The sequence below is a fragment of the Mustela erminea genome, chromosome 3 (genome assembly GCF_009829155.1).
Source record: "Mustela erminea isolate mMusErm1 chromosome 3, mMusErm1.Pri, whole genome shotgun sequence".
In the NCBI taxonomy this organism is placed as follows: domain Eukaryota; kingdom Metazoa; phylum Chordata; class Mammalia; order Carnivora; family Mustelidae; genus Mustela; species Mustela erminea.
In genome coordinates, this window is record NC_045616.1 from 158,474,977 (window position 1) to 158,502,836 (window position 27,860).

Genomic DNA, 27,860 nt, shown 5'->3' on the forward strand with positions numbered 1-27,860 from the left:
CCCAGAGGCCCCCCCTCTTAAGGTCATCATAATGGAGGTTAGGACTGGAACGTAGGAATTTGGAGGGACATAAACATTCAGAATGGTAGAACTTTTAAAAATACAAAGATACTAATTTAAGCAGGCATTTTAAGCCCAGGATACAATTTTATATCATGGGATTAATGTACAAAAACTAAAAAAATATGCCAAAAAGAGCACAGAGGAAGAGTAGGAGGGATTGTAGTTTTACTAAAATATGTACTGGCTTGCACCTATACACAGGGTACAAATTTCCTAAATTCTAGAACTGTGATATTATCAATTGTGATAAAAATCCTATTTCACATTTCTAAAGTCATTTTAAAAATATCTCTAAGCGTTACCTTAATATTTTATCAGAAATATAGCTTTGGTAATAAATAACCATTTGATAAGGTTATACAGATTTTCCTTAACTTGTAGTGAAGTTACATCCCAATAAATCCATGGTAAGTTGAAAATCTCGTTAGGTCAAAAGGCACTTAAGGCACCGAACACCACAGCTGGGCCTCTCCTTCCTCACACGTGCTCAGAGCCTTACGGAGCCCGCAGTCACGTAATGGGAAGGATCCCATGTTACTGACTGAACGCCGCAGGACGGGACAGAACGGTTGTGTGGGCGCCGACGGCTGCTGGCCCTGGAGACCGGCGCCACTGCCCAGCGTCAGGAGAGCGGAGGTGATCAGTCGCCAGCAGCCCGGGACTCGAACTCGAGCTCGAACGCGATCGGTCTCTGCTGACCGCGTACGGCTTTACACCGTTGTCCCTCGCAAGTCCGGCGCTGTCCAGGTGAACAAGTAATCAGATACGCTGTACCGAGTTCATTTCAATACATTAATAGGCGTTCTTTATGGGAGAGTTCATTAAAAAATAAATAATTTTGTCCTTATTTTAAAAACTGGCAACAGAAGTTGAGAGGCTGTAACCATCTATGTGGTGGGCGCGCGTGCCCATATCCACACCAGGAAGCCTCATCACACGCAGACAGACGCCCTCCTGTGACCCGGAGGCGGCACCTGTGATGTTCTCTAGGACACGGTGGCCGCCCCTCAGCTCAGGCGGCCTCCAGGCTGAAGCCAGCGCTGCGGGAAAACCCGATCGGGAGGCTGCTGCCGCGGGAAGATGGCCGCTCCACTCTACCTCCTCCAAAAATTTTCATTTTTAATTTTAAAAATGGAAAGTCTGTTTCAGCCAGTCTTTTACTACTTTCAGCCAAAAAAAGCATCGTACTCTTCCTTTTTCTTATTTTATGACCAAATGTCCTGAAGATACCGTTTTTCTTCTTTCAAAGTAGCCAACATTTTCAGTGCTTCTAGCTTTTCAACTCCAGCCTGTTTGCTGATTATCTCCACAAGGGTGTCATTGACGTCTTTGGCCATATTCTTAGCATCTCTAGAAAAAAGAACCGCATCTGTGTTCAGAAAACAAGAATTTTACCAAAGCCTCCATAATTCACAGATCTAACTCCCACGGACTCCCCCACCCCCCACCCTGGCCTCTAGTTCTCTGGGAAGCGTCTCAACAGGTGTCCCAGCCTGTCACCCGTCAGGCCTCTCCCCAGGGACCAACCCAATCCACAAAGCCGACCCCGTCATTCACAGCTGAAAGCCCCTCACAGGCGTCCTGTCCCAGGAGCAGCTGAGTCTTCGGTTAGTGTGGAGGGACCTCACGGACCCGGCTCCTCGCGTCACCGCCATCCCCGCCCTTCATCTCCCGGGCACTCGGCGGAACCTGCGTTCCCAAGGGCAACCGGCTTTTACGCCTACAAGCCTTCATGTCCACACGTGTGCGCACACACACGCGTCCAATCACCAACAGACGCGATCACGCCACCCCAGCTGTGGGCCCGGCTCTCGGGGCTGACGGGTTTCAGCGCACTCGTTCACAGGACTGGGGAGGGGCCCCCGAGTCCCCCTGCGGCCCCGCCATGGCGCCTACTTTCCCGCCAGAGAGCGGGCGGCCTGCCGGCGGGGGCGGGCCTCGCTGTGCCTTGCATCTCTCAACACCTGAGCCGGGCCACAGCACTCGGGAGGCACTGAATGCTGTTGAATGACGAAAACTGGACAGGACACTAATATGTCAGCAAGAGAGCTTGTCCTGTCCCTTACACTGACATTTCCTGAAAAGGGGGTCTCCAGGGGCCACTGCAACTTCCTCCATCACACTTCCCCTCAAGCACGACGACGGAGCAGCCAGTCCCACGGCTGCTCCCCAGGCACCAGCAGCCGCCAGCGGCCAAACCTACCGGCCCCTCTGTCTTCCTTTTTTTTTTTTTTTAAGATATTATTTATTTATTTGAGAGAGAGATCGCAATAGGCAGAGAGGCAGGCAGAGAGAGAGAAGGAAGCAGGCTCCTTGCTGAGCAGAGAGCCCGATGCGGGACTCAATCTCAGGACCCTGAGACCAGGACCTGAGCTGAAGGCAGAGGCTTTAACCCACTGAGCCACCCAGGCCCATCCCTCCCCGTTTTCTTACTTGACTATCAGAGCATAAGGCTCCCCTGCCTGGGAGTGTCCCCTGGACTCAGGCACAAATTCACTCCTTCCGAGGGGCTGGTCCGCGTTAGGGGCCATGGGGCCTCCCTCCGAGCCCACACCACTGGCCACCATGAACACGATCAACTCCGCTGTGCCGACAGAGGAATGAAAGCCCCAGGGATTGTAAAGCGATTTCTGGGCTAATGTGTTGGGACATTTGACATGTTCCCAAGCTGTCATTTACCAGTTATTCATGTATTTGTACAACTGACCGTGCCTCTATTAGTTAGGCGCACATCTAAAACTCCAGCCTGGGGGTGCCTGGGGGGCTCAGTTGGTTATACGTCTGCCTTCGGCTCAGGTCTCGATCCCAGAGTCCTGGTATCGATTCCTGCATCAGGCTCCCTGTTCAGATGGGGGTCTGCTTCTCCCTCTGCCTCTGTCACTCCCCCCACTTGTGCTCACGCTCTTGCTCTCAAATAAATAAATAAATCTTTAAAACTCCAGCCTGTTCTTCAACACTGACAGCTCTATCCTCTACAAAGTGAAGGTCAGACACTTCTTTAAAAGCTAAATGAAAATGTAAACCAGCACAACGTCCAGAATCTATGCCCTTTATCAACCTAAAGTAGGGTTTCTCAACTGAGAGTCAAAAATCCATGAACAGGTCATAAAGTCAACTTAGAAGGCAAAATCAGTGTTTAAAAAACAATGAAACAAAAATTATCACACTATGTCATGAGAAGTAAACAGAAAAAGTTCTGTTTTATAAAACCTGTTTCTATTATATTTATATCTATTCTAGGTCATATACCAGTATTTCTTCTTTGTATCACAGTTAAAAACAGAACAAGGGGCACCTGGGTGGCTCAGAGATTAAGCCTCTGCCTTCAACTCAGGTTGCGATCTTAGGGTCCTGGGATCAAGTTCCGCATCAGGGTCTCTGCCCAGCGAGGAGACTGCTTCCCCCTTTCTCTCTGCCTGCTGTTCTGCCTACTTGTGATCTCTCTCTCTGTCAAATAAATAAAATCTTAAAAAAAAAAAAAAAGAAAGAGAAAGAAAAAAATACCACACCTAATTTGGTGATGTATATAAGTTTTTAAATGCCTGGGATGTGTCAGAATTAAAAATAGCTATTTCTTACTCAAAAGACCTTTTTAATTAACACAGTATTTTTGAATTCCATTAAAACAAGTTGGTAAGTTTCTAAAACTTTCATTTTTCATGGCAATTTTGAGTTTCTGTAACGATCTTGCCTCAGAAAGTATATAAAACTTAACATAAAAATGATTCCTCGCTTACTGCCAATTTTGACAATACAAATTATGCCTTAAAAAAAAAATCTTGAGATCTCCATTCTGAGTCAAAGCCACGGTTTTCTTAGCCTGGTCAAATGCACAAATCACATATTCTTGCATATAACAAATCAATCTTGAGACTTCAAGTTAAAGTAGCATCTTCACACCAAACAGAACTTTTGGAGGCTAAAACATGTATCCATATGGCACCATGTACTCTGAAATGCAAGAGCTGATTTCACTTCTATTTACCTGATAATGATAACATCTCGGCTATGAAATGTATATTAAAGTCATTTCAGAACTTGTATTTCTATTCCAGTACTTAAGAATCAAACCTCTCGTCCCTGTCTAGATTAATGGTCCCGGTCCATTCAGTAAACACCATCAGCTGCCCTCGTCTGCCCAGCCTCTGGGTGACGGCCACGTACCCACACACGTAAATGCAGCCGCGCTCATGAAGAAGGAGCCTCGCCACCTGCTCGCTGTGAAGCCGGATGTTGTCCTGCACGTACTTCACCGGGGCGTCCTCCTCCCCAACAGGAGCATCTCTTGAGAAGGAAACCTTCAAGTGAGTTAGGACTCCACGCTGGTGGAAACGTCTGAGCTCTTCCCTGAAACACAGCATGTAACAGGACACTGAAAGGTTTGTCACTGACGGTTACAAGGTCTGAAACGAGAACTGTAGGCCCGCTGCTGAGTCCTCCAGTACCAGAATCACACAGTACCTGAATAAATAATCCCTATCTTTGTGTCGGCAGCCAAAAAACAACCACATTGCTCCAAAGTGCCCATCTGGATGTTGTTCTTGGAGTTTCTCTCTACGTGGAAAAGAAAGCAGAGATAGGATAGAAAGAATATGTAAAACCCATCTATTTGGTCAGAAACGTCACCAACCAATCCAGACAGGATTCACCGTCACTGTTGAGTTTAGCCACTGAGGTAACGTCGTCCTGTCCACAGAGACCCAAGCGCCCCAGCAGACACCCGGACAAGCACGTGCATCTGTTGGTTACGGACACCTACAAGCTCTGTACGACATCTATGAGGATAATTCAAAATATCCCAGTGTGAAACCTACACTAATTTCTACATTAAAAATTAACAGAAACTTTGTGAATAAAATTAACTCTCAATCAATATAAGAGAAAGTGCCCAGGGTTTTAAACGGTAGAACTATTTGCCGTGAACGGTTTCAGGAATGACCCAGCAAGGAGACTTGCTGAGTATGTCTGCCATTATTCTCTGCTTCCTTAAAGGAAAAAACCAAGGATAAAAACAACAAAAAGACCTTGTCCAAAGGATATTATAGCACTAAGTGCGGACCGGCACATGAAGAATTGTTCATTATCTCACAAACAGGGAAGGAAGCACAATTTCTTTTATGTCATATAGTTCTAGAATAGCAATCGGCTGAAAACTACTGATGTTTGGGTTTAACTTGGAAACTTCTGGTGTAATTGTATCTCTGTTAGTAGCAAATCTATCTAGTTAAGGAACAGCCCGTACATCATCACAGCATAAAGATGTGTCTGAAATTTGTCCCCAGCTACATACGTTATAAACTATAGTAGAGCTGGGGGAAAAGAAAGTGCTATAGTAGAAAGGGAAGTTCTAATACAAAACAAAACCTCTGGAAGACATCACGCTTACTTTTCCCATGGTGACAAATTATGCTATTCTATCACACATTTGACAGTAATTTTTTAAAATAAAAACTTCACAACTGAAGTCTGATATCTAAAAGAAAATCTCTAAAGAGATAAAAAGGCTACCATATTTCCACTGAGGATCACAAGGGATACATTTTCTCAGCAGTCAAAGAAAGCACATACCTGTGTTGCAGGAAACCAATGAAGGGCGCTATGCCAGTTCCCGGACCCACCATTATGATGGGGGCAGAGGAGTCACTCGGTAAGTGGAAAAAATTGGTTGTTCGAGGAGAGATGGATATCTGGAATGTTAAACCAATGCTCATAAGTCTGAAAGAAAACCTAGGCAAAAGCATATAACCAAGATGATCTTCGCTAAAGAAAACAGCAGCATTAAATCTTACTGAAACCATAAACACATCTGTCATTACAGAGAAAAACAAAATCTGTCTTATAAATTTTTCTTTTCTTTCTTTTTTTTTTCTTTAAAGATTTATTTAGTTAGTTAGTTAGTTGACAGACATAGATCACAAGGAGGCAGAGAGGCAGGCAGAGAGAGAGAGGAGGAAGCAGGCTCCCCGCTGAGCAGAAAGCCCAACATGGGGCTTGATTCCAGGACACTGAGATCATGACCTGAGCCGATGGCAGAGGCTTAACCCCCTGAGCCACCCAGGTACCCCGCAAATTTTTCTTTTCCATCAAAATCAAAGGTGCTTTAAAAATCACAAGTGTATTTCCAAGGGAGAACACTGATACAAGTCCTTTTCCTAGGCCCATGAGAACCACACACCTCCTAGGAGGCAGACCTCCATCTGCTCTATGGAGAAGTGCAGGGCAAACCGCAGTTGGGATTCTGTGTTTGCACATAAGGGGGCAACAAAGACCAGCATCCAGATGGAGTGAGTGCTTCAAGGGCAAACTGGCACCTGAAGGAAAACTGAGGGGGTCGCTCCAAAGATGCTGAAGGACTGTGTCATGTTTGTTAATCTAAGTTCAATGTTACGTGTTTGTGCAAAACCAGAGGAATAAGCAGCACGCACAGATAAAGACAATCTTTTTGCTAAAATTACAAAAGATTTTTCTCCTAAACCATGTGCTAGGGATACCTGCGAGGAATCCATCTAAAAATATTTCGGTTCCCGTGTCACTTCACCATGAGTGAGTTACACCAAGTCACAGCAATCTGTTCTGGGTGTCATGGCGCACATTTTAACCTTTAACGTAAAGAAAACCTTTCGAATTTTGACAGGACGGACAGGAAAGAACGGGCAGAGCGATGGGAGAGGAGTGCCGGCCTTCTGCAATGAGACTCACTCGTCTCACACGAGTCTCAATGACCCACCACTTACCAGTCCCACGGACGGTACTCAGTATGACACGCACCACAGATACAGAAATGAACAGAAACCCTGTCCTCGTGGGCCTACATTTACTGGGAGGAAGAGACAATAATCAAACATTTATCTGTAAAATGACTGGGAATAAGATCCATGAAGCAAACCAGAGCAGGAGACCCTGGGCCGGACCGGAGCGGGCAGCGAGAGCACACCGCCTGCGTTCCAGGGACTGTACGGAGACCAGGACTGGCCCTCTCTCGCCGCAGTCACCTCAAATGCTGACAACAGCAAACACTTCTGCCTGGTCGCCTTAAAGGCCACAGGCGGGCTACAGCTCTGCAGCCCAGGTACCTCCTACTGGCAGCCAAGCCCCAGGGGCGTCCCTGACCCGCATCCACCCAGCCTCCTGTCAAAGAGGAGAAACAAGGCCCACCAGCAGGCGTGCGGCGCTCCTGCTCAGAGGGGACACAGCCAGACCGCACACCATGGGGGGGCGCCCTAAGCCTCCCACGGACGGGGTATCTGTCAACATCCGCCAGCTGGAGGAGAGTGTGGGTGGGTCATGTGAATGTGAACATTCTCCACACTTCCTATAAATTATGGGCAGTTAAGCGCCAATTTAAATTGTATCCTTATTCCCAGACCTCCAGTGCCTGAAGAGCAGGCAGTCTGTGATGAAGATCTGTTAAAAGGGAGAAAAGAGAAAAAGGCAGCAGGAAGGAAAGAATGAATGCGTGGACGGCGCCCATGCCGGGTGTCTGGGATAGGTCGTGGATAGATCTATTTCTTGAACTTTCTGGAAAGCATCCATTTTTACAGGATCATAAAATGACATAATACTTTTATGTCCATACCATAATATTTCTTTTCAAAAAAGGAACAGTGTCTCAAGTTCTTAATATTTTGTTGATGCATTATGGGAAAATACCACGGAAAAGGGCAATTTCAAGCAGCAGCTTCCCATGAGCCCTCTCAGGTATATACTGAAGTCTTACTTTCCCCTTAGGGCATGAACTTTTCAACTCCAATAACTTACAGCAACCAAACCAGTCCTAAGATAATGCTACAAACGACATGTTCATTTTTTCAATACCACAGAAAAAGACGACTTCATGATAACACCTGAAAGGTTTTGTTTCATTTCAACCATCCTTACGGGCAAGAAAGGACTTTAAATTGTTCCTTACACTGTGGTCCTGAGTGAGATTTGCCAAGTGCTGTATCACAGCATGAAGGATGGCACTAAGTCTGCATGTAAATGTGTCCACGGTTTGGTCACTCACTCACTCGAGAATTATCAAGGAATATGCTTCTCCTATGTGGTTCAAAAGTGCTTCCCCCTCATTACGCCGGCACACGAAGAGCGCTAATTTGGATTCTACACCACACTAAGACAAAAAGGGAAGAAACAGGGCAAAAATCCTACTACCCCAAGAAGGACAAAGTTACTCTTTGGTTGTGAATGGACTGCCAAGTAAGGATTCATCTGGGACACGGTATGGTCTACACAGAAGACGAGGTTGTCCCTCAACACCGGCCTTCCGTCTTTACTTCAGTCTTTACTTGGCTCATTTCCTGTGCTCAGTCTTCCAAGAGTATTAGCCAAAAAGACTGTCTTTTCTATGAATATGACAAGGAAGGAGAAAAGAGTATTATGGAAAATTCACACTTGATATATTCGAGAAATACATGGATTTTAATAGTAAATGAACTCAGTGGGTTAAGCCTCTGCCTTCGGCTCAGGTCATGATCTCAGGGTCCTGGGATCGAGTCCCGCATCGGGCTCTCTGCTCTGCAGGGAGCCTGCTTCCTCCTCTCTCTCTGCCTGCCTCTCTGCCTGCTTGTGATCTCTGTCTCCCTCTGTCAAATAAATAAATAAATCCTTTAAAAAAATTAAAAATAAAAAAAATAATAGTAAATGAAAAAAGTAATGTTTTCCTGACTTTCCAACAGAGATTTTAAAATTCAAGTAGGACAAACATTTTCCTTTGAATAATCTTGATGGTAACGGGCAACACAGGGCAGACCACACTGTTCTTCCTAACTAGGCGAACAGCCTAATTCTAGTAACGCCCAAACCGTGCACTCCCAGTACCTCTGGAGTCGGGGCTTTCCCGCCTTCAGCACGGGACACTCGCATGTCTGGACGAAGAACTGGTGCGACCACCGCGGCCAGCCAGCCTGTGCACACGCCCTTCCGCAGAACCTCCTTTGTGGTGTGAGACAGAAACTCCACGATGTTGAAAATGAAGCGAAGCTTCCCTGGGTGCGACAGGTTTGAGCTGCAGAGACACACAGGTCAGTTTTAAACTCTGCATCAGGACTAATGCATACAGGCCAGATGCAGCCTTTTTTCCTAAACCGAAGGATTTTTCCTGTGGGCTGTCCTCTACCTCTACTTTTCAGGGGAAAGACTTCTGTTGCTACTTAAAAGCTCCTCCTCTCCTGCCCCGTTTTGTGATACTCAGAAAAGTTTCCAACGACCTGTTTGCTTTAAGACTCCGTAAGACTGATACAACTTTTCATCTCCCCGCTGCCCGCCTCTGGTGCCCAGTGGAGATGGCCTGGCACGGCCGTAAAGGCAGCAGGTAGAGGAGCGAGGCACTTGCAGCCCGACCTGGGGAAACGTGGCTGTGGACCACAATGTGGTTGTGCTGCTGGAGACTCTACATTCTCTGCACGCCCACAGGACGGGAGTCCCAACACCCGCCTCCTCCATTCCTTACCATGCCGGCTATTGTCCACAAATCAGGTATATTTTCCCTGGGTAATAAGGATGTGGAAGCCAGAGATTCACATTTTGGGAGAAAGATGCTCTATGTTTTTGCTTTTTTTTTTTTTTTTTAAAGATGTTGTATGCTAATAAACATCAGTACCTCGCGCATGAATATGGTCTGGGCTGGAGCTTAGGAAGATGTTCTGGGAGAAAAAAAACAAAACAAACAAGCAATTAATTCACTGCTACTGAGAATTATATGAAAGGGTTTATAAAAATTCAAGACTGAGTTGGATTTTTCTTATTTAGAACACCCAAAATAACATTTTCATTTAAATCGTATTTTAGAGCAAGTGTAAATTCACTGTGCCTAAGTAAGTCTCTACTGATTATTTTTTTCCAATTCCTCACGTTAAAAACCAGACATACTGAATTTCTTTACCTGGAATCAGTGTCATTCTAAAGGCTGGTTTCTTAAACCGAAGGATAATAAAAGCATCCACGAATGGGTTTCAGAATCAAGAAACCCATGAAATTTTCTGTGTGCACACAGTTTTCTGCAGAAGTGTCCCTGAGTTTTCATATTTGAAATAAGATCATGACCCCCCAAAAGGTTAAAGATCACTATATTAAGGATTATGGGAAATGGGAAATACCTAAGCTTAAAATATCTTTCCTTCTTAATAAAAAAAGGAAATATTTTTCCTTCTTATATTTCTATAAAAACAAAATGAGAGCATCATGATAAAACCTTTAAGTTACCCAGGCCCCAGTGGTTTCTGATACATTGGAGCTCTTTTCAAAGCAGGACAAAGGGGCACCTGGGTGGCAGTTGGTTAAGCACCTGCCTTCAGCTCGAGTCATGAACCCACGGACGGGGGATCGAGCCCCACATCATCGGTCTCCCTGCTCAGCAGGAAGCCTGCTTCTCCCTCTCTTGCTTCCCCTACTTGTGCTCCCTCTCTCACGGTCTCTCTATCAAATAAATAAATAAAATCTTTTAATAAATAAATAAGTAAAAGCAGGTCAAAGAATCAATCTTTGAATACTTAACTGCCCACAGACAAACTCTGAAATTTTTTTCTGTTCAAGGTTATATTTTCAATAGTTATCTGGCAAAGATTCAGAAAGACCTTTCTAAAATTTAATAAATAAAAGAATAAGCTTAATAGAGAGCTCAACATAATACTAAGCTCTAGATATGTTTACTTAAAGAAGTGGAAAATATATTTCTTTAAGTCTCAATGATTTTATCAGTTTTTATAGAACTACATAATAAATGCTATATACAAGCTTAAAAAAAAAACAACACAGCAAATCCACACAAAGAACTGAAACACTGTCATACGCAGGACAGCTTTACAAGCGTTCCAACAACTTCCCCACATGTGTTCTGATTATCCTCCCGACCCCTGCATTCATTCTAAACGGAGAAGGGGAGGAGTGTGTGTTTGAATACAGGCAAGTGGGAAGAGCCACGTCATTTAGTAACGTCACCATTTTGAGGGGGAAAAGGAATAATAAAAGGGAGAGAAAGCAGGATCTGACTTAATTAAGGAGGGCACCCCCAACTGTCCTGGACATCGGGGGATCCTGGAGCCTAAAAGTGAAAAGTACAACACACATTTTCCTATCACCGAAGATAAATGCAAATTTTGGAGACTTTATTTCTTGTCCCCACAGGGAAGGAGAGAGGAGAGGAGAACATTACCAGCGCAGGAAGCACGCAAGGTTTAAGAATCCCGTCCAGTTCCCACAGTCGCTGCCCCTCATAAATGCCCCCGATCCCTAGCAAGGCCGCCACCAAAACCCCCTCTGCTGACGCCAGTTCCTCAGGCAGATCTCTCTTCTGTGGGCATGAAGACCCCAGGAGCCAGTGAGGACAAAAACCAGAATCGCCTTACATTTGAGTATTTGGTGACAGGTCTCGTCCCGGCTTCAAGCCTGGAGCACTCTGAACAAGGCCACTTGCCCTGGCATGGCCGGCGGTGGGGCGTTCCCCCCACTGCCCTCACCGATCCCGGAGGTGAACTTGGCCCGATGCAGCCTTTCTGTCTTCCGCACAGACAGCACACCGCATTAACCTCTGTCAATTACATCTAATGTTCCTCAGCTTTGAAAAAGAAGAAAAAAAAATGTCTTTTCTTTTTGTTGGGAAACTCATTTTTAGGTAACACTGGACTAAAAAAAAAAACAACAACAACAAAGCTTTCTGAAAACCCGCTAACTGAGTAGACAGGATGCTGCACGCTGACGCCCGGAAAGAGAATTAGGGCTGGCTATGGGGAGGGAGCAAGGGCTGGTGAGGATGGTGAGGAAGCAACAGGAGCCAGTCCACCTCGGCAGAGGGATTCCTTCCCACTCGCAGGAGGCCCTGAACACACTCGGATGTTTCCCCAATGAGACGTGTCCCCACGTGCCAGACAGCCTCTGGCGGGAGGCCGACAAGCAGAGGGCTGTGCGCCAGAAGGCCCCCTGGCGCAGGGGCTGGCGGAGCGGCACTCACCGAGCAGGAGACGGAGCGGCGGCCGGCAGGACGGGAAAGCGAGGAGGAGGTCCAGCAGGCCGGCGCGCTCGCCCCGCACGAAGCGGTTGTAATCGGCTGCGCCCTCCCGGCTGCACAGCTCCTGCAGCCTTCGCTTCTCCCGCCCGTTGCTGGTGTGGTCCACGAGGGCTCGTAGCAACGCCTGCGGCCAAGGCAAAGGGAGCAGACTGAAAGTACCTCGTGCGGTCAGGCTGCTAGAATCTGGTTAGGATCGAGCTGGGGATGTGCGCAGTGACCCAAGAAAAAGTGACAGCGCCCTTTGGAGTTCGATCAAGAAAAGAGAATTTAACTTATTTGCTTTAATGTCAGCCTGTTAAAAAAAATCACCTTCCATGTTCTCCTTTTAGCCACCTTTCCTGTTTCCTAAACCAACCTCATCAGTCCCAAGTATGATCTCAAATTACGTGTCCGATAATCTGAGTAACAATGCCCAGCGATCTCCTAACGCATCGCTTTAACTCAAGACGAAATGCTTGTTCTTCTCTCAGCGGATGATTCCAAGCCAGACTTCTGCGTCCACCTGACAACTGCTAGTGCTCTTTATACAACAGGCAGTGGGCATGACAGCTCTGTGCTGACAAGGGCTCACCGGCGAGGGACAGCGTGCAAGAGGCCAACTACCCCAACAGGGGCACACAGGGGCTTCTGAAGCCGAAGGTGCGCCAGAACGCAAGCGTGGGCTGAGGGCTGCCCACAGGAAGAAAGTGTGAAGCAGGGCTAAGCCGATGGCCCCGCTGCAGGAACGCACAGGAGGCAGGCAAAGGCTCACTCTCGGGGCTACACGCAGTGCCATGTGGGCCCCAGGCATGCGGACACGGGACGAAGGCTGAAAAGACCAGCTGGGCCAGAACCTCTAGAAGCCTCCTGCACATGGACTCTTAGTCATCTCAGACTCACTGGAGCACGAGGAGGAGAATATAAACGAAGAAAGCAAAGCAACAACATCCGGAATCCCAAGCGCCAAAGACAGAGCCAAGTCCAAACTCTTGGACAAAAGACCAAACTTGCCAATAACGACTTTTGGTTTCAACATATTCCAAATACGACACATACAGCTCTGACCACTCAAGGGTTAAGAACAAAGCAATTAAGCACACAAACTACATCAAATGCTAAGTGAAATGCTAACAGGGACTTTTTATTCCATGGCTCGAGCACCTTTGTGTCCTGGACTCCCTCAGCAGGGATCACTCCTCGTCAGGGCCACAGGTCCCCATGGCCCTGCTCAGAAGCCCTGCCGAAACTACCCTGAGACCAGCACATCGCATGCCTTCTTCAAAACGCCAGCTCAGAACCAAACGCGGAACAATCTTGGGAAACTGCGTGGGACGAATGTGCACCCGTGTCTCTGCGCGGACCTCTGGTAAGAGACCTTCTCCGTGCTGGGGTATACAAACTCCCGAGTTCTATTTGGGTAAAGAAGACATGACAGAACAGCATACATACTAGAAGATCTCATTTTTTTCTTAGCAAAACAAAATTCAAGCATTAAGCCTCAGGATTTGATTATAAAGGACTTCTGTTTCCCAAGTTACTTAATTCTGTGTCCAGAATTTTTATGAGTGCGTTACTTTTATAGTAAGGAAAAACGTGTTTACCTATACATGCTTTATGACCTGTAGAGCTGAACAAAAATTGTGAAACTGACTGTATTTATTCAAGAAGTTCTCATCACAGTGACTACCACATTTATTCAAATCATATCTAGGTCTGAGCCTCTCTCTAAAGGAGTTTGCTTCCCAAAGACTGCATGCAACAAGCACATTAATAAGATAGAGCATAAAAAAGGCCTTGCGGAGGGCAGCCTGATAACAGCACTATTTACGGGCACTGGCGATACGAATGTGGCAAAGCACAGCTGGGAGGTGTCCCCATTCATACCCATGGGAGGGACAGGCCCAGAGAGGAGCACATTTTAAAAGACAGCTCCTGGAACCCTGCTGTCATCTAGTGCCTCATTCTCTCCACGTTCATCCAAACATCAATCAAATCTCCCAGAACCTTTCACGTTTCCTGATGAATTCTGACTTAACAATAAAGAATTATGTACTTTCACACAGAAGAGATCTCAACATTAAACAGGTGACAAGTTGGGGAAAGCCTGAACTCTCCTAAACTTCCTGTCATCAGTCACAGAAAGGGTCAAGGTAAAGGGCAGCTGGGTGACACAAGGTCATGTGGGGTCACCTGAATCACTGATTAATGTAGCACATCAAGTGGATATCCAGTAAAAATAAGAAAAAGCGCTACTTTAAAAACCTTATTTCAATACAAAACAAAATTTCAATACAAGCGCAACACAAAAATATCTATGACAACTACAAAAATACAATGTACCTTTAGGATCCATTTTTGAAAACATGGTACGAAAGCCCTATTTTCGAAGCCTTCAAAGGGCAAATATCAGATTTAATAAATCCTACACAGCGCTAGTACACTTTTAAATAGTCACCCAAAGAAAAGTACCTTTTTAGGAACTGCTCGTATTTCAAGGCACCAAGTCAGAATGAACTGGAGAGAACGTCCGTCAGGTACGTGCGGGGGTAAGGCTGCTCCTTTTCAGACAGACAGGAAGAGAGTCCGTGACACAGAAAGTAAAGAACAAAACATCTCTGCTTTCTTAAAAATACAATTAACTGTACACATTACAGTGCTAGCAATGTAAACATGATTTGCGGCCATGTTTGCGGAGTCAAAAAAATTTTCAAAATGCATGCAGAGGGGAGAAATACCTTACAAAAAAAAATTAAAAAAAGAATCATAAATTCAATAGCATTATTAGCCACATCTTAAATCTACCAAAGATAAATCTCTGGTGTGTTTCATAAAGATACCAAATCAAAGTATGCCAAACAAGAGGGTAATTATCCAAAGCCAAGGAACAAAAACCCAAAAGATGGCACTTGTCCATTAACACTGCGTATTATTCTCAAAAAGGATTTCAAACTGATGGAACTCCAGTTCAAGATTCTAAGCAAATAACTTAAAAAAAAAAACCAAAACTTTCCTTTAATCATGAAAAAATGTTTTACATATTAAATCAGCAATAATATACTATGAGAAATACACATGATTAAAAAAAACTTTAAAAAGGTTCATATAATAAACTTTTATTTTAGGACTACTCTTGTATAACTCAGAAACAAAATAATGCTAACTCAAAAAGCAAACTAACAAATCAGCTCAACTAATCCACCGACTTCTCCAAGACTATAGCTACATTCTGGATGCAGAGTTTCCAGCATTCTTACTGGACATTTTTTCTGTCCAGTAGTGTCCAAATAAGCATAAAATCCACCATCCTCTCATTCAGTGTACCTGATGTGAAAGTTAAAAAACCCACAAACCAGAGAGAGTATTGGGATTCTGTCCACCAACCCGTGGCCAACCTCGGACCACCTGTGCAGCCATCACAAAAGGGCTGGGGAGGGGGTCCTTAGACTTGTCACCATTAGCCCAATGACATCCTAAGAAGAGATCAGGGGTGTACCTTTCTTTTTTGTGTCTTCCTTAATTTTCAAGTGGACACAGTGTTCTCTTCTGTCCGTGAGCTGCAGTCTTTGGAGAAGGTTTTGTACCTCAGAATCACTGTTGGGACAGATCACATTGAAGGCATCTCCAGGCTGATAGGAAAAATCTGTTTTCTAGAAACAACCAACATGAAAGAGGAAAAAAAAAAAAAGTCCAAGAGTTAAAGAGTTTTAGTTATGGGGTAACAAAAGCATGTTTTTTACTATATGATCCTTTAAAAATATGAATTAGAAACAAAATGATTCTAACTGCAAAAAACAAATGAGCCCAACCAAACAATCTTTTTTTTTTTTAAAGATTTTATTTACTTGACAGCGACACAGTGAGAGAGTGAACACAAGCAGGGGGAGTGGGAGAAGGAGAAGCAGGCTTCCCACCAAACAGGGAGCCTGATGTGGGGCTCCATCCCAGGACTCTGGGATCGTGACCCAAGCTGAAGGCAGACACCCAACAACTGAGCCACCCAGGTGGCCCTGAATCTTTCATTATAAATTATCATTTTTTTTTTAATTTTAAGTAATTTCTATACACACTATGGGCCTCAAACTCATAACCCCAAGATCAAGAGTCACATGCTAGCCAGGCACCCAAAGAGTTACTTTAAAGAAAAAAAATTCAGTTATCCAGTGTTTTACTTTAAATCATTTCAGTATTTTTTACCATGTTAGTTAAAACTATTCTCATTTAAGGTGTCTCAGTAAGTAATGTTTTACCAATGTAAAAACCCCTCTTATGAAAACATCCATGATGAGGGAGAGAAACCATTTAGGGCTGCCCACATTGGTTCTCAATTTCCTTTCTGTAGGGGAAGACGACGGGTCGGAGAGGACACTAGTTTTCCCTACTGAGCACAGGCCACCGCAGCACCTGGCAGGGCACTGTGCGTGAACGAGGGCTGGGCGAGCCGCCCCCCACCGCACGGCTGTTTATGGAGGGCTGCAGCGCGAGGGCAGCATCCGGAGACAGCCTCTGACCACACGTGCTCCCGGCCCTGGCCTGTGACGGGCACAGCCTGACCCCACCTACTGGCCAAACCTCACCACTTTATGACAAGAGTATAGAACAGAATAAAAAAACAAATGCTTTGGTGGACAAAGAGTATTTAACAATATGGATATTAAAATGTGGAATGTGGAACATCCAACAGTATGTAAGCAAACCACCTGGTCTTGATGCCTGTCATCCGTTCCCCAGGAGGGGTTCACTGAAATCTACACGCACAGCCCTGACACACCCTTTCCTGCAAGCACAACCCTCCTCCCAGCACCTCCATCGAAACACAAGCAGAGTGACTCCGAAGACGTAAGTCAAGCTTTCCTGAGGTTACGGGATTAGCAGGTGGCTTCTTAACCGAGGCCAGTGGTTTGGGGCAGGGGTGGGCTTGTGGACGGAGGTGAGAGGCAGCACGGGAGCCTCCGAAGCTACATGAAAAATGTTTCTAGGTAAGTATTTTCCTGCGGGGTGGGGAGCGGGCTGTGACTTCTTCCAGAGTCTCAAAGGAATGAGACCGTCACTGTGAAAAACGAAGCACTGTAGGCCCGTCCGGCCTGAGCTCGACTTCCAACTACTGGCTGACCTCGGGTGAGCAGGGGCCTTTCTCAGGACGCCTCTCACACCGAAAAGGCTGCTCTGACTCCATGACCCTTCCGCGGCTTCCTGGGTAAGGGAGCAACGCTGGTCTTTCAAACTGAGTCACCTGCGGGGTCACTCGTCACGTTTAGCCCCTTCCTGAAGTGACGAGAACGGGTGTGAGGCGAGGAGGAAGAACGAGGGGTCAAGAGTAGAGGCCGGAGCTCCGGTACAGGCGCTCCTCCCTCCCGAGCGCGTGCACTACGGCAGCGCGCAGGCCTCCGCGCTTCCTGACAACAGCGCTGAGAGAGAAATGCTCTAACTTACCGAAATGTCCAATTCCACCAGAAGAGTGCTTTTTATGGCATCATTTGTAGTCAGTTGAACTGCCTTTGAAATTGGAACTTGAAAAATTGGATCCACTGAAGTCACAGATGCTTGGCTTTCCTCCTTGAGAAACAAATGTGATAAAATATTACTAAATGCAATTTTCCATCTTACTCGCCTATTGCTTCACTTAGTGACCAGGTAAGATCAATAGGATTTTATAAAACATCCTAGATATTGAAGTATTCTTATCTAAGACAGATGGCTACAGACATAGGCCTCTCAATCTTTCAGAAGAGACAGCTCATCTGTATCTTAAACTCCTTGACTATCATTTGACTTAAACTCCTTGACTAAATTTCTGGGATATATATATTGAAAATAACAGATACCAGCATTTTCCTGTGAAGGTCTAAGAGTATTCCAAAATAAACCATGCAAAAGGAGACCATATGCATGCACAATTTCAGGAAGGAGATTCTAAAAGGAAGGACATATTTAGGGCTGGAAGACGCCTGAAGAAAGGTTCACAAGAATCTGCAGAGTGGCGGGCCCTGGCGTGGGAATGTTCCACACCTACGTCAGTCAGTACAGGAGCCACTAGCCAGATGTGCCTAAACCCCTGAATTCTTAGTTTTATTTTCATTTATTTGAATTTGAGTGGTCACACATGACTAGTAGCTTTTATATTAGATAGCATAGGTCTTGGGAAACCGCAAAGAAACCCAATTCATTGCACTACGTCTGCTTTTCTAACTCGATGTTTCTAAGTTCTGTTGAAGACAGAAACTTAGAAAATGCTCATCAGTTAATACTGGATAAATGGCTATCTGGAAAAACTAGAAAAAGGATCAAACTCAGAGCCTGACAGTCATGACATATGGGGCACTGGGAGATGCCGCCCAAGACCGACCTCGGCAAGGCTGCTGGTAACGTTGTCAGCAGATGGCCCTCAGCTAGCTCAGAGTCATCTCAGTGACCTCAGCATTCCCAGGTCACACCCCCTTTCAGAGGCAGCCCACATCCAACGGCTCATCGAGGACTATAAAGGCCCAGCCCTTTGCCCCAACTCAGGACAATGTTGAAGGGCCATCCTAGCTCTGGAGAACCCTGTTGAGGCTAGCCGGGGCCTTTGCTGGGACACATCACAGTGCACTTCGCACTGTGCCCACTCCTGCTTCTGTCCTCTGCATTCCCCAAGGTGAGGATCCCAAGGGGATAACCTAAGAAATAATCACACAGTTCTATTCAAAGGAAGCCAGTCGGTGACAGCTGGCGCTAGCCCGGTTTCAAGGAAGATGCTACATGGGCGTCTGGAGCTGCATCGCCCACCTGGCTGACAATGAGCACACAACACTGGTGACAGTTGGGAGAGAGGGAGCACAAGGTGATGACAGTGCACGAGCTAAGTGTGATGATACACCATAAGAGGGAAGGCATTAGAGTGTACGCAGTAGCTGGTGCTTGAGATCTATGGGGAAATGGCACTGATAAGGCCTGCAGAATTGTGGGTATTGCCAGCCTTCCATGATAACTCTGGAAAAAATGCAAAAAGACTGAGAACAATTAATGAACAATTAAGCACTAAGTGTGAAAGCCAGAGGACAGCTCTGCAGCACACGAAGAAGCTGCTCATCTCTTGCTGCTAGAATGCTAAGACCTGACTCGGGGAGGCAAAGAATGGCCTGCCGGCAGTTGGGAGAGGGCATGTGGGTTAAAAATCTTGACTCCCTAGATGTCCTTGAACCTGCTGAGCCTGCACAAGTGACTACTTCTTCCTAAGAAGAGCAAGAATGTCCTCCTCGCACTCAGACCTCCGTCCGGCAAGACAGGCCCATATCCCCGCTCCTGCGTCCCATCTCCTGTCCTGGCTGCCGGGCCAGTGAGGCTCAAGGCAGACACACCAGGCCTCAGATGGGCTGGGCCAGCTAAGGCAGGAGAGGGACTATGCTCTGAAGAGTGTGCAGGACACAGCAACCACACCAGCAAAAACGAGCAGCGTGTGCACAAGACGGAACGTTGAGGTCCCGGGCCAACAAGGGTAGAATGTCAACTTGGACAGAGAAGTTTTGCTCACTGGGAGCACTATCTCAGGATACTGGCTTTAACACCTTGGCAACAGCCTCTAGAGATGGTTATGAGGCCAAGGAGGAAGCTAAAGTCCACACTAAATGAGGAAGAACTGCTGACAGTTCCATGGTCAGCACCAGATGACAGGAGTAAAAGGCTCAGAGAAGTGGACAGAGAAAAACGGATGAAACTATGAAGAGCCAAAATCTATGAGATGCTGCTGCTCCCTGGAGGGCCCAGAGCACACTCCATTGCCAAGGCCGACAGGACAGTGCTAGTGAGGGGCACCGACATCATGGAGAAGTTCAGGGCTGGCCTCTCTGCCGGCCCGAGCTAACGGACCGGGCCAAGAATAAGGGCGGACCACCGAAGACCAGAGGGACGTGGGAGCGCTTAGTCAGCAAAGTCCTGCGGGGTGTTGGAGGGAGGCCTAAGTATCCCAGCAGGAAGGCTGGAGGGGTGGCTGAACGCAGTCTCCCATGGGTAGGGGAGGTGGTGGGGGAGACTCAGCAACATCGCAGAGATCATACTCGGTCAAGTTCTTTCAGGCGGAAAACATACACTGGGCCAAGGGGAACACCCAGATACTCCAGGAACTGCTAGAAGAGGGTCCAGCTATGCTGTTACCCAGGAACTCAAAGTGTCATCATGGGCCACATACTAGAGTGCAACCTACAGGGCCAGGCTGTAAATGGGAATCCTGGGCCAGGGCTGGTTCCATGGGTCCACTCAGTTCTTGGCCCATGGCTAAGGGCTGTACAGTGGGGAGACCAAGAGGAAGCCTCTAAATCTGACGCTGTCCTCTCCCCTCACCCAAGTAGAAAGTGATAAATACTCCACCCTGAGGAATGGCAGGTATCGGTACTGTATCAATACTACCCCAAAAAACGTACAGGACCAGGGATGGTCTCCATCTAACTCACCAACCCAGTCCCTGCACACAACCGGGCGGATGCTGGGGGAGAACAATGAAGTGCAAGGAACACTAGCAGTAGCCCCAGTGACGGCCTCCACGATGGATGGTTTCCTTTGCAAGGGCGGATTAAAATGGCCTCAGGCACAGGGCATGTGGACAGAGTGAGCCGCTGGGCTCTTTTCCATCTCTACCCCTAAAGTGGGGCACACTTTCACTTGGAACAATTTCCATTTACCATTTTGACACCAGATTGTGATAATGCTCCTGCCAGCTGTTTCAGGACAGCCCGAATCGACGCAGAACATCTGGACCTTCCGCAGAACGTCACGCCAGCCCACGACATTAGGAACATTATGCTACCCACTACCCACTACCCACTACCGACTCACACGCAATGTGCAAAGTGGCCAGTGTGTGGGAGTTTCTGGAAAGGCCAGGCCCTGTGCAGACTGAGAGGCCAGTTTTCCAGGAGTCCGGCAGCCTGAGGCACGTCAGGACGCCCCCTCCAGTACAGGACACGCTAGTGCATCTTGTACCTCACGTCCCCTGGAGAGCGGGAGAAGAGCTGGCACGCCTTTCAGGCCCTGCAAGCACCAGCACTTGCCACACCTGGGATGACAGTGCCGACCCAAGCACCAGGGGACACAACGGGCAGCGGCTGTGAGAGGGGGCCCAAGCAGGAAAGGGCTGTGCAGCAGGTCTGAGCAATGGTGTGGACGAGAGCCCCTGCGGCCTGCACCACAAGACCCGGAGACCCCACAGGTTCTGAGACACAGCGCTGGGGAACTGACGCTGTGTGGAGCGGGCCTGGCCGAGAGGACATTGAGGCTCAGCTGCCCGCTCTGCCCAGTGCTGCTTCCTCCTCCCCCTCTCAGTTCCCTAATGTGAGGATCCCAAGAGGAGGCCCCCCCAAATCTTTTTCCAACCCCTTGTCATCTAAGCATATCCCTTGAGCAAATGTACACGAATATGCGTTAACTGGGTGAGATCTTAAATATTTCTCCACCACATGACCAGAAACTGAAGCCTCTTTAATGACCTGTGCCATACCCCAAGCGTTCTCAGACCTCCTCCTCAGGAACGTTCACGTTCCTGTGCCTCTGCCACACGCACTGTCCTTGCGGCCTGCAAGGGGGACGCTCACCCTGCCCGCGCACCCACCCGCTGTCCAGCCAGAGGCTCACTGTTCACTCCCCTCTACTCCCAAGCCTGAAAAAATACTTACCCTAAGTACCTCACTTAACTAAACAATTTGCACAATAATGGAGCGTAAGTGGAAAGCAACACCTGACAGCTGTTTCTATAAACACATTTGCCTGAATGCTCTAGGAAAACACCATAAGCAGATGTTAGAAAAACATTATCCTATCAGGTGCTGGCCAACAGTTCTAAGGGCTAGAAAGCTGTATTTAAATTGCTTCTAAGTTGTACTTAAATTGCTTCTAAAATGCTGGCCTTGCTTCATTAAAATAAATCAAGAAACAAGAAATCGCAATCCTGCACCCCGGGGAGGCTTATGGGAGACAACCCACGGGGCGCCCCATCCTGAGCCAAGCTAGAGAAAGAGGGCGTGGCTCCCCGGAAAGACGGGCTGCAGCAGAGAGTCTCGGCCTGATGGAAGAAGTGTCAGGGTGCCGCACGCTGGCAGTGCTGAGGAGAAATGAGTTGTTAATCAACTTAATGCTCAAAATTTAGAGACTACTTTAAGGACACTTCTTTATTAAGAGAAAAAACACACCCGACAAAAAAATGACAATATAGGCAAAAACCAGGCTGTAAAATTTCACCAAGAAAAAGAATAATCCCCAAAGTGGCGCACCCAGGGCACAAAGTCCCTGCTGGAAAAGCGATTGTGCTGTGAAGTCGCACTTCAAGTATAGCTGAGGTCATTTCCTGAGTGCCCACAACACCTGCCATCACCTGACCCACATAGAAATTAAGAAACAAATGAATTCTCCAAAATGACAGAGAAACTGAGCTCTTAGCTATTCTTGCTTCAAAGACAGAAATGACGTTATGCAAGCGCTTCTGCCCAGGCACCTTCTCTGGAAGGGGCCAGACAGTAACCATCTCAGGCGCGCCCGCCTCCAGGCACCCCTCTGCCACCCCCCGAACCCCGCCACTGCGGCACAGAAGAAGCCACGGGCCACACGGGGACGGACGCGCAGGCCTGGGTCCCGATAAGCCTTACTTTCCGAGGCACGAGGCAGGCCGCGTGGGCCCACCAGGCCGGCCTGCAGACCCCTGCTGCAATGCAGTAAGGACGACGAAGCGGCTGCTCTGGGAAGCAGAGGCTCTGCAGCCGGCGGCCGGAGGGGGAAAGCACTTACCTGGCCCGGACACTCCTGCAGGCGCACGTGCAGGTACTCGGGCGGCGCGGCAGGGATGCTCAGGGCCGCCTGTGAGAGCGGCGGTTCCGAGCGGGTGAGCGAGGACTTGGACTCCGACTCCACCACTGGGGCACCTGACCGACCTCCATCCACTGCATTCTGTCCCCGCGCCTCGGAATCCCTTCTCCGCGGATCACCTAATCTCAGAAGTTCAACTTGTGATTCAATGTGTAGTAATTCTGGTTTCAGAGGATCCATCCTTTGGGAAGCATCCAATGCCACCCTGAGAGCGCCGATTCTCTCCGCTTTTCCTCTACTGGACGTGAAGTGCTTCGTGAGGGCAGCCCAGAGTCCATCAACCCATGGCTCCACCACAAGTTCTAAACTGGGTTGTTGCAATAAAAAAAGGGAAAAAAATGCCTAAGTTCTCCATTTAAATACAAAATCATGGGATAATGGCAGTCTACTTGGCAGAACGCTATGCAAATGTCAAAAACACTAAATATAATGATTATTCGGAATACAAAACATACCTATGCTTAAGTTAAAAGCATTACAGTGTGTTTGTTAGAACTTCAGCTGTAAAAAATCTGAGCATAAAGGTCAGAACAGAAATGAAGCCATTTCAATAATAGGTAGCATGAATGGGATTGCTCTTAACTTCCTAAAATATAGTTGGTACTATTTTAAGAAGTTGTAATTGTAAGTAGGCCTGCGAAATTCTGATGAGGATAACAGAACTTATCCCAAATCCAAGCCTACTCTAGTATCACGTGATAATTACATATGTCAAATACAACATCATTTCTTCCCCCTAATTTAGTGAATTTTTTTCCCCTACAAATTAAAATATCACCAAGAAATCCCTCTGGATTAATGCTAGGTATTCTAAGAGTTCAAACCTTTAACTGGTTCTGAACATTCCTGATGAAATTTTCAGGGTGTCTGAACACAAGAGAAAGAAAACCTAATATTCCTGTAGGAAAGCTGAATGAATCATAGAGAAGTTTTAGAATGTGGCAGTGTATTCACTAATAGACAAAGTAGGGCAAGCCAACAATAATATTCCCTACATTCCCCGAATGGAGAAACTTTAACTGAACAAGTAAGAAACCATGCATCAGAATCTTGGAAATCACAGCCTTTTCATTTTTAATCACAACTCAAAGGAGGTGTCAAGTAAATCCTAATTCATAAAGTTAAGTGACAGAAAAAGGCACATTTCAGACTTCTGTCTTACTAGGACTCTGGCTATAATCTCGTTAGTACAAATCCATCCTTCAGAGCCTTTGGGAAAGCAAGGACATAAAACTCTGGGCTCAGCAACGACAGCTACGTTTAAAAGCCATCTTCGCAGCTCAAAAACATTAAGTCGCTAACACCTCCACTAGGAGAGCTAGTGTTCACCGCACACTTACAACAGGGCAAGTATTACTCTAAGAGGACAACCTGCATCAAGTCATTTGTTCCTCCCCCAAATTTTCCACGACACACACTATTATCCCCTCTCACAGAGGGAGAAAGTGGAGCACACAAGTAAGTAATACGACCAAGATGTCAGTGCTCCGTGAAGGCGGCTGGCTATCAAGGATCTGCAGGCAGGCGACTGGACCCCACTCTGCATCCTTGTCCCCATCAGTGTGGGGGCTACGACACTACGCCAGGGTATCTCCTTGAAAATAATTTTAGAAGAGGGCAAACTCAAGCGAGGTAGTTAGGCTGAAAATTGAAGAGCTACAGGTTGATGAAAACACTTTCAGGAATTTTAACGCTGGATCCAGCAAACGAACAGGGCAGCTGAAAGACTGAAGAGAAGAAGATGTGGATTCAGTGACAGGCCGCGTGGGTTCTGTAAGAAGTTAGCAAGCACATGGCTCATACAAGACAATAAATAAAGGCAACATGACTCCGGCAAAAAACAAGAAACACAAAAACCCACACAAAGAAATCAACATAAAGGGAGACCAGACTAGAAGGTGAACACGCGAGGCAATACGGCAGAGCTTCGTCACGATCAAGAACATACGCACTGCGCCGGGCGAAAAGACCAGCGCGACGCGCTCACAGACAGAGCATGAGGGAGCGGAGGGCGGGCTAAGCGGAAACAGAAGTGTTTCCGGCAGACCCAAGCGAGGCGGTGCTATGCAGAAAAGCACAGCATGTGCTGAATTTGTCGTCATTCATAAGCAAAGATCAAGCGGGTGAGAATATGCACACCAAGTAGGAAAAAAAAAAAGAGGTGGTCAGCTGTTATCTGCTGAAATAGCCAGAGGCTGAACGATAAACTTAGCTGTAGGACAACATCCATTCGATCTCTGAATAAACACATCAAGAGGAGTTCAAAGGTGGCCCAGAGGGTGAAATGCTGGGCTGTAAAACCACCAGTGAACTAATGGAAACAGGAATTAGACTTCTGGCTGGCATGAGGGCAAGCAGCCATTAAGACGGTAAAGAGAGAGCCAGGGCCCACAGCGTGCCGGCGCGTGAACGCTTCTGGCCTGCGCTCACTGCCAGGGATGCCAGGCGGGATGGGCAGCCTCCGCGCGAGGACCCGCATCCAGTCTCTGTGTGTGCAGGGCAGAAAGCAAACATGCAGGCGATCGAAGTTCCTAAAGAAAATGCGGACTTCTACAAATGCCTCCAGGGCATCTTTACAGATTTCTTCTTTCAGCAGAATCTGGAGGCACTTCAAGTGAACAGAATATAGAAATCAAGCCCTGGCTGATCTTTGGTCCTAGGGCTAAAAAAAGCTAAAAAAAAAAAAAGGAAAATAACTTTTAAAATAAAAGCTTCAGTGCTAAATCAAAAGTCATCATATTTCATAAACTCACAAGCTTTCATGCAGTAGAGAGAGGGGCTGACTGGAAATGTGGAGGGGAAGCACACTGCTCTTACCCCACGCAGTCGTCCGCATGGCCCGTGTCATAGAAATGTCTGGCACCCAGCTCCTGAAGTCGCCTGTCAATGATCTTCCCACCGTTGCAGAAGTACGTGTACTCCGAATCACCCAGCCCTAGGGAGCCCAAACGGGTTATCAGTGCACACACGGTAAGGTTTAAATTTAAAGAAGCTATACGGAACAAATATTTAAAACAATACCATTCCATGCTCTGATGAATAATGCACACCTTCATGTCTCCTGAGGTTTGCCCTGGGTAAATACTAAGTATGCAAATATTTGCCTTCTATTTTACAATATTACAGTAACAGACCCATCAAAATAGAAACACTTCTTGGCCACTGTTAACAAATATTTTCACATTTTTGTTTCCATGAATCTGTGAAAAAATATGGAAATCTTAAAAGAAGAATTAGATAGGTTTAAAAAAAAAAAAACAGTATCTGTATTTGCAGACTTCTGATCTTGTGCAGACACGTCTGCAAACTATATCCTATGGGCCAAATACAACTCCTGGACTGAGCCACCCAGGTGCCCCCTGGACTGTCTTTATAAAGTCGTGCTGGAACACAGCCAAGCCCATTTGTTCATATAGTTTACGGCACCTCTCCAGCTGCAACAACAGAGTTAAGTAGTTGTTACAAAGAACACATGGTCTGCAAAGCCTAAGACAGTTATCTTCTGGCCCTTTATAGATTTTATGACCCCTAATTGAGAGCATAGACAGGTACGTCTGCAGTAGAATTTCCTGTATTTCTGTGTTAGGTGAAACAGGAACTCCTGTTTCCTGGCAAGAAAATGGACTAACATTTTCATACTTGGTTAAAAATTTAGGGTTAAAAGTGTTAATTTCTCAGTTGTTTAATCATCTCCACATACTTTCACAAAAAGAACAGGGTAAGCGGGGCACCTGGGTGGCTCAGTGGGTTAAAGCCTCTGCCTTCTGCTCAGGTCATGATCTCAGGGTCCTGGGATCGAGTCCCACATCGGGCTCTCTGCTCCACAGGGAGCCTGCTTCCTCCTCGCTCTTTCTCTGCCTGCCTCTCTGCCCATTTGTGATCTCTGCCAAATAAATATTTAAAAAAAAAAAAGAACAGGGTAAGCAACTGCAGTGGGCATGGGAGGGTCCATAAATGGCCTAACAGTGACTAGAATGGTTGATACCTTTTTTGAGGAATTTTTTTAAAGCAACACATACATGTTCATTCTTGAAAACAGAAATTAGAAAAAACTTGAATTAAAAAAATGTAAATGGGGTGCCTGGGTGGCTCAGCCATTGAGCATCTGCCTTCCGCTCAGGTCATGATCCCAGGGTCCTGGGATCAAGCCCCGCATCGGGCTCCCTGCTCAGCAGGAGGCCTGCTTCCCTCTCTCCCGCTCCCCCTGCTTGTGTTCCCTCTTACACTGTCAAATAAATACAAATCTTAAGAAAAAAAAAAAAAAATGCTATTCCAGGGGCTCCACAGAGGAGCTGCTATGAAGTGAAGACAAGGGAGGCATTCACAGAACACAGGACACCATAGAAATAGAAAACATGGGGCGCCTGGGTGGCTCAGTGGGTTAAAGCCTCTGCCTTCGGCTCAGGTCGTGATCCCAGGGTCCTGGGATCGAGCCCCACATCGGGCTCTCTGCTCCGCAGGGAGCCTGCTTCCTCCTTTCTCTCTGCCTGCCTCTCTGCCTACCTGTGATCTCTGTCTGTCAAATAAATAAATAAAATCTTAAAAAAAAAAAAAAAGAAATAGAAAACATGTAACCGTAAAAAGAAAACCAACAACAAAATCTACACAACTCTATATCATGGTTTTGAAGGATACATTCAGATACCAGAATTAAACCGGGAATAACCGAGGACCAGCAGAGCGCAAACACGGTCCATACCCAGTAATCCGTAGCGCAGGTGAGCAAGGAAGTCTCCCGGCAGGGCCTTGTCCTGTATCGCTTTCACGAACTTGCGCGCGGTGTCGGGCGGGTCTCCAGTGCCCGTGGTGGAAACCACCACCACGAGAGGCGCTGTTTCAGTTTTCAGATCATACTACAAAACGAGGACCACGCGTCAGGGATCTACAGCTGTACAGAGTTCTGACTTGACACATCAGCAAGGCAACCAGCTAGATCTCCTCTATCAAGAACCAGGCATGTGTGCTGCACGAGGCTTCACAGCAGAGGATGAGG

The 27,860-nt window shown here is 46.8% G+C and overlaps 1 protein-coding gene across 6 annotated transcripts in view; it reads right to left on the reverse strand.

The window, feature by feature from the left end:
- Positions 1 to 841: 841 nt before the first annotated feature.
- The window catches only part of MTRR (5-methyltetrahydrofolate-homocysteine methyltransferase reductase), a 30,764-nt gene continuing 3,745 nt past the window's right edge, over positions 842 to 27,860 (reverse strand). For 5 of the 6 annotated variants that reach the window (XM_032337787.1, XM_032337784.1, XM_032337783.1 and 2 more), the window contains 13 exons: positions 27,567 to 27,720; positions 25,685 to 25,802; positions 22,790 to 23,174; positions 17,474 to 17,596; positions 15,537 to 15,690; positions 14,513 to 14,601; positions 12,008 to 12,188; positions 9,662 to 9,704; positions 8,881 to 9,067; positions 5,632 to 5,750; positions 4,525 to 4,617; positions 4,228 to 4,410; positions 842 to 1,413 (listed from right to left, as the gene is read on the reverse strand). In XM_032337787.1, coding sequence (XP_032193678.1) covers positions 1,269 to 1,413; positions 4,228 to 4,410; positions 4,525 to 4,617; positions 5,632 to 5,750; positions 8,881 to 9,067; positions 9,662 to 9,704; positions 12,008 to 12,188; positions 14,513 to 14,601; positions 15,537 to 15,690; positions 17,474 to 17,596; positions 22,790 to 23,174; positions 25,685 to 25,802; positions 27,567 to 27,720 — 1,974 coding nt within the window. In that variant the 3' untranslated portion in view covers positions 842 to 1,268. The remainder of the gene's footprint in view (positions 1,414 to 4,227; positions 4,411 to 4,524; positions 4,618 to 5,631; positions 5,751 to 8,880; positions 9,068 to 9,661; positions 9,705 to 12,007; positions 12,189 to 14,512; positions 14,602 to 15,536; positions 15,691 to 17,473; positions 17,597 to 22,789; positions 23,175 to 25,684; positions 25,803 to 27,566; positions 27,721 to 27,860) is intronic. The other variant, XM_032337789.1, reaches the window with a different exon arrangement.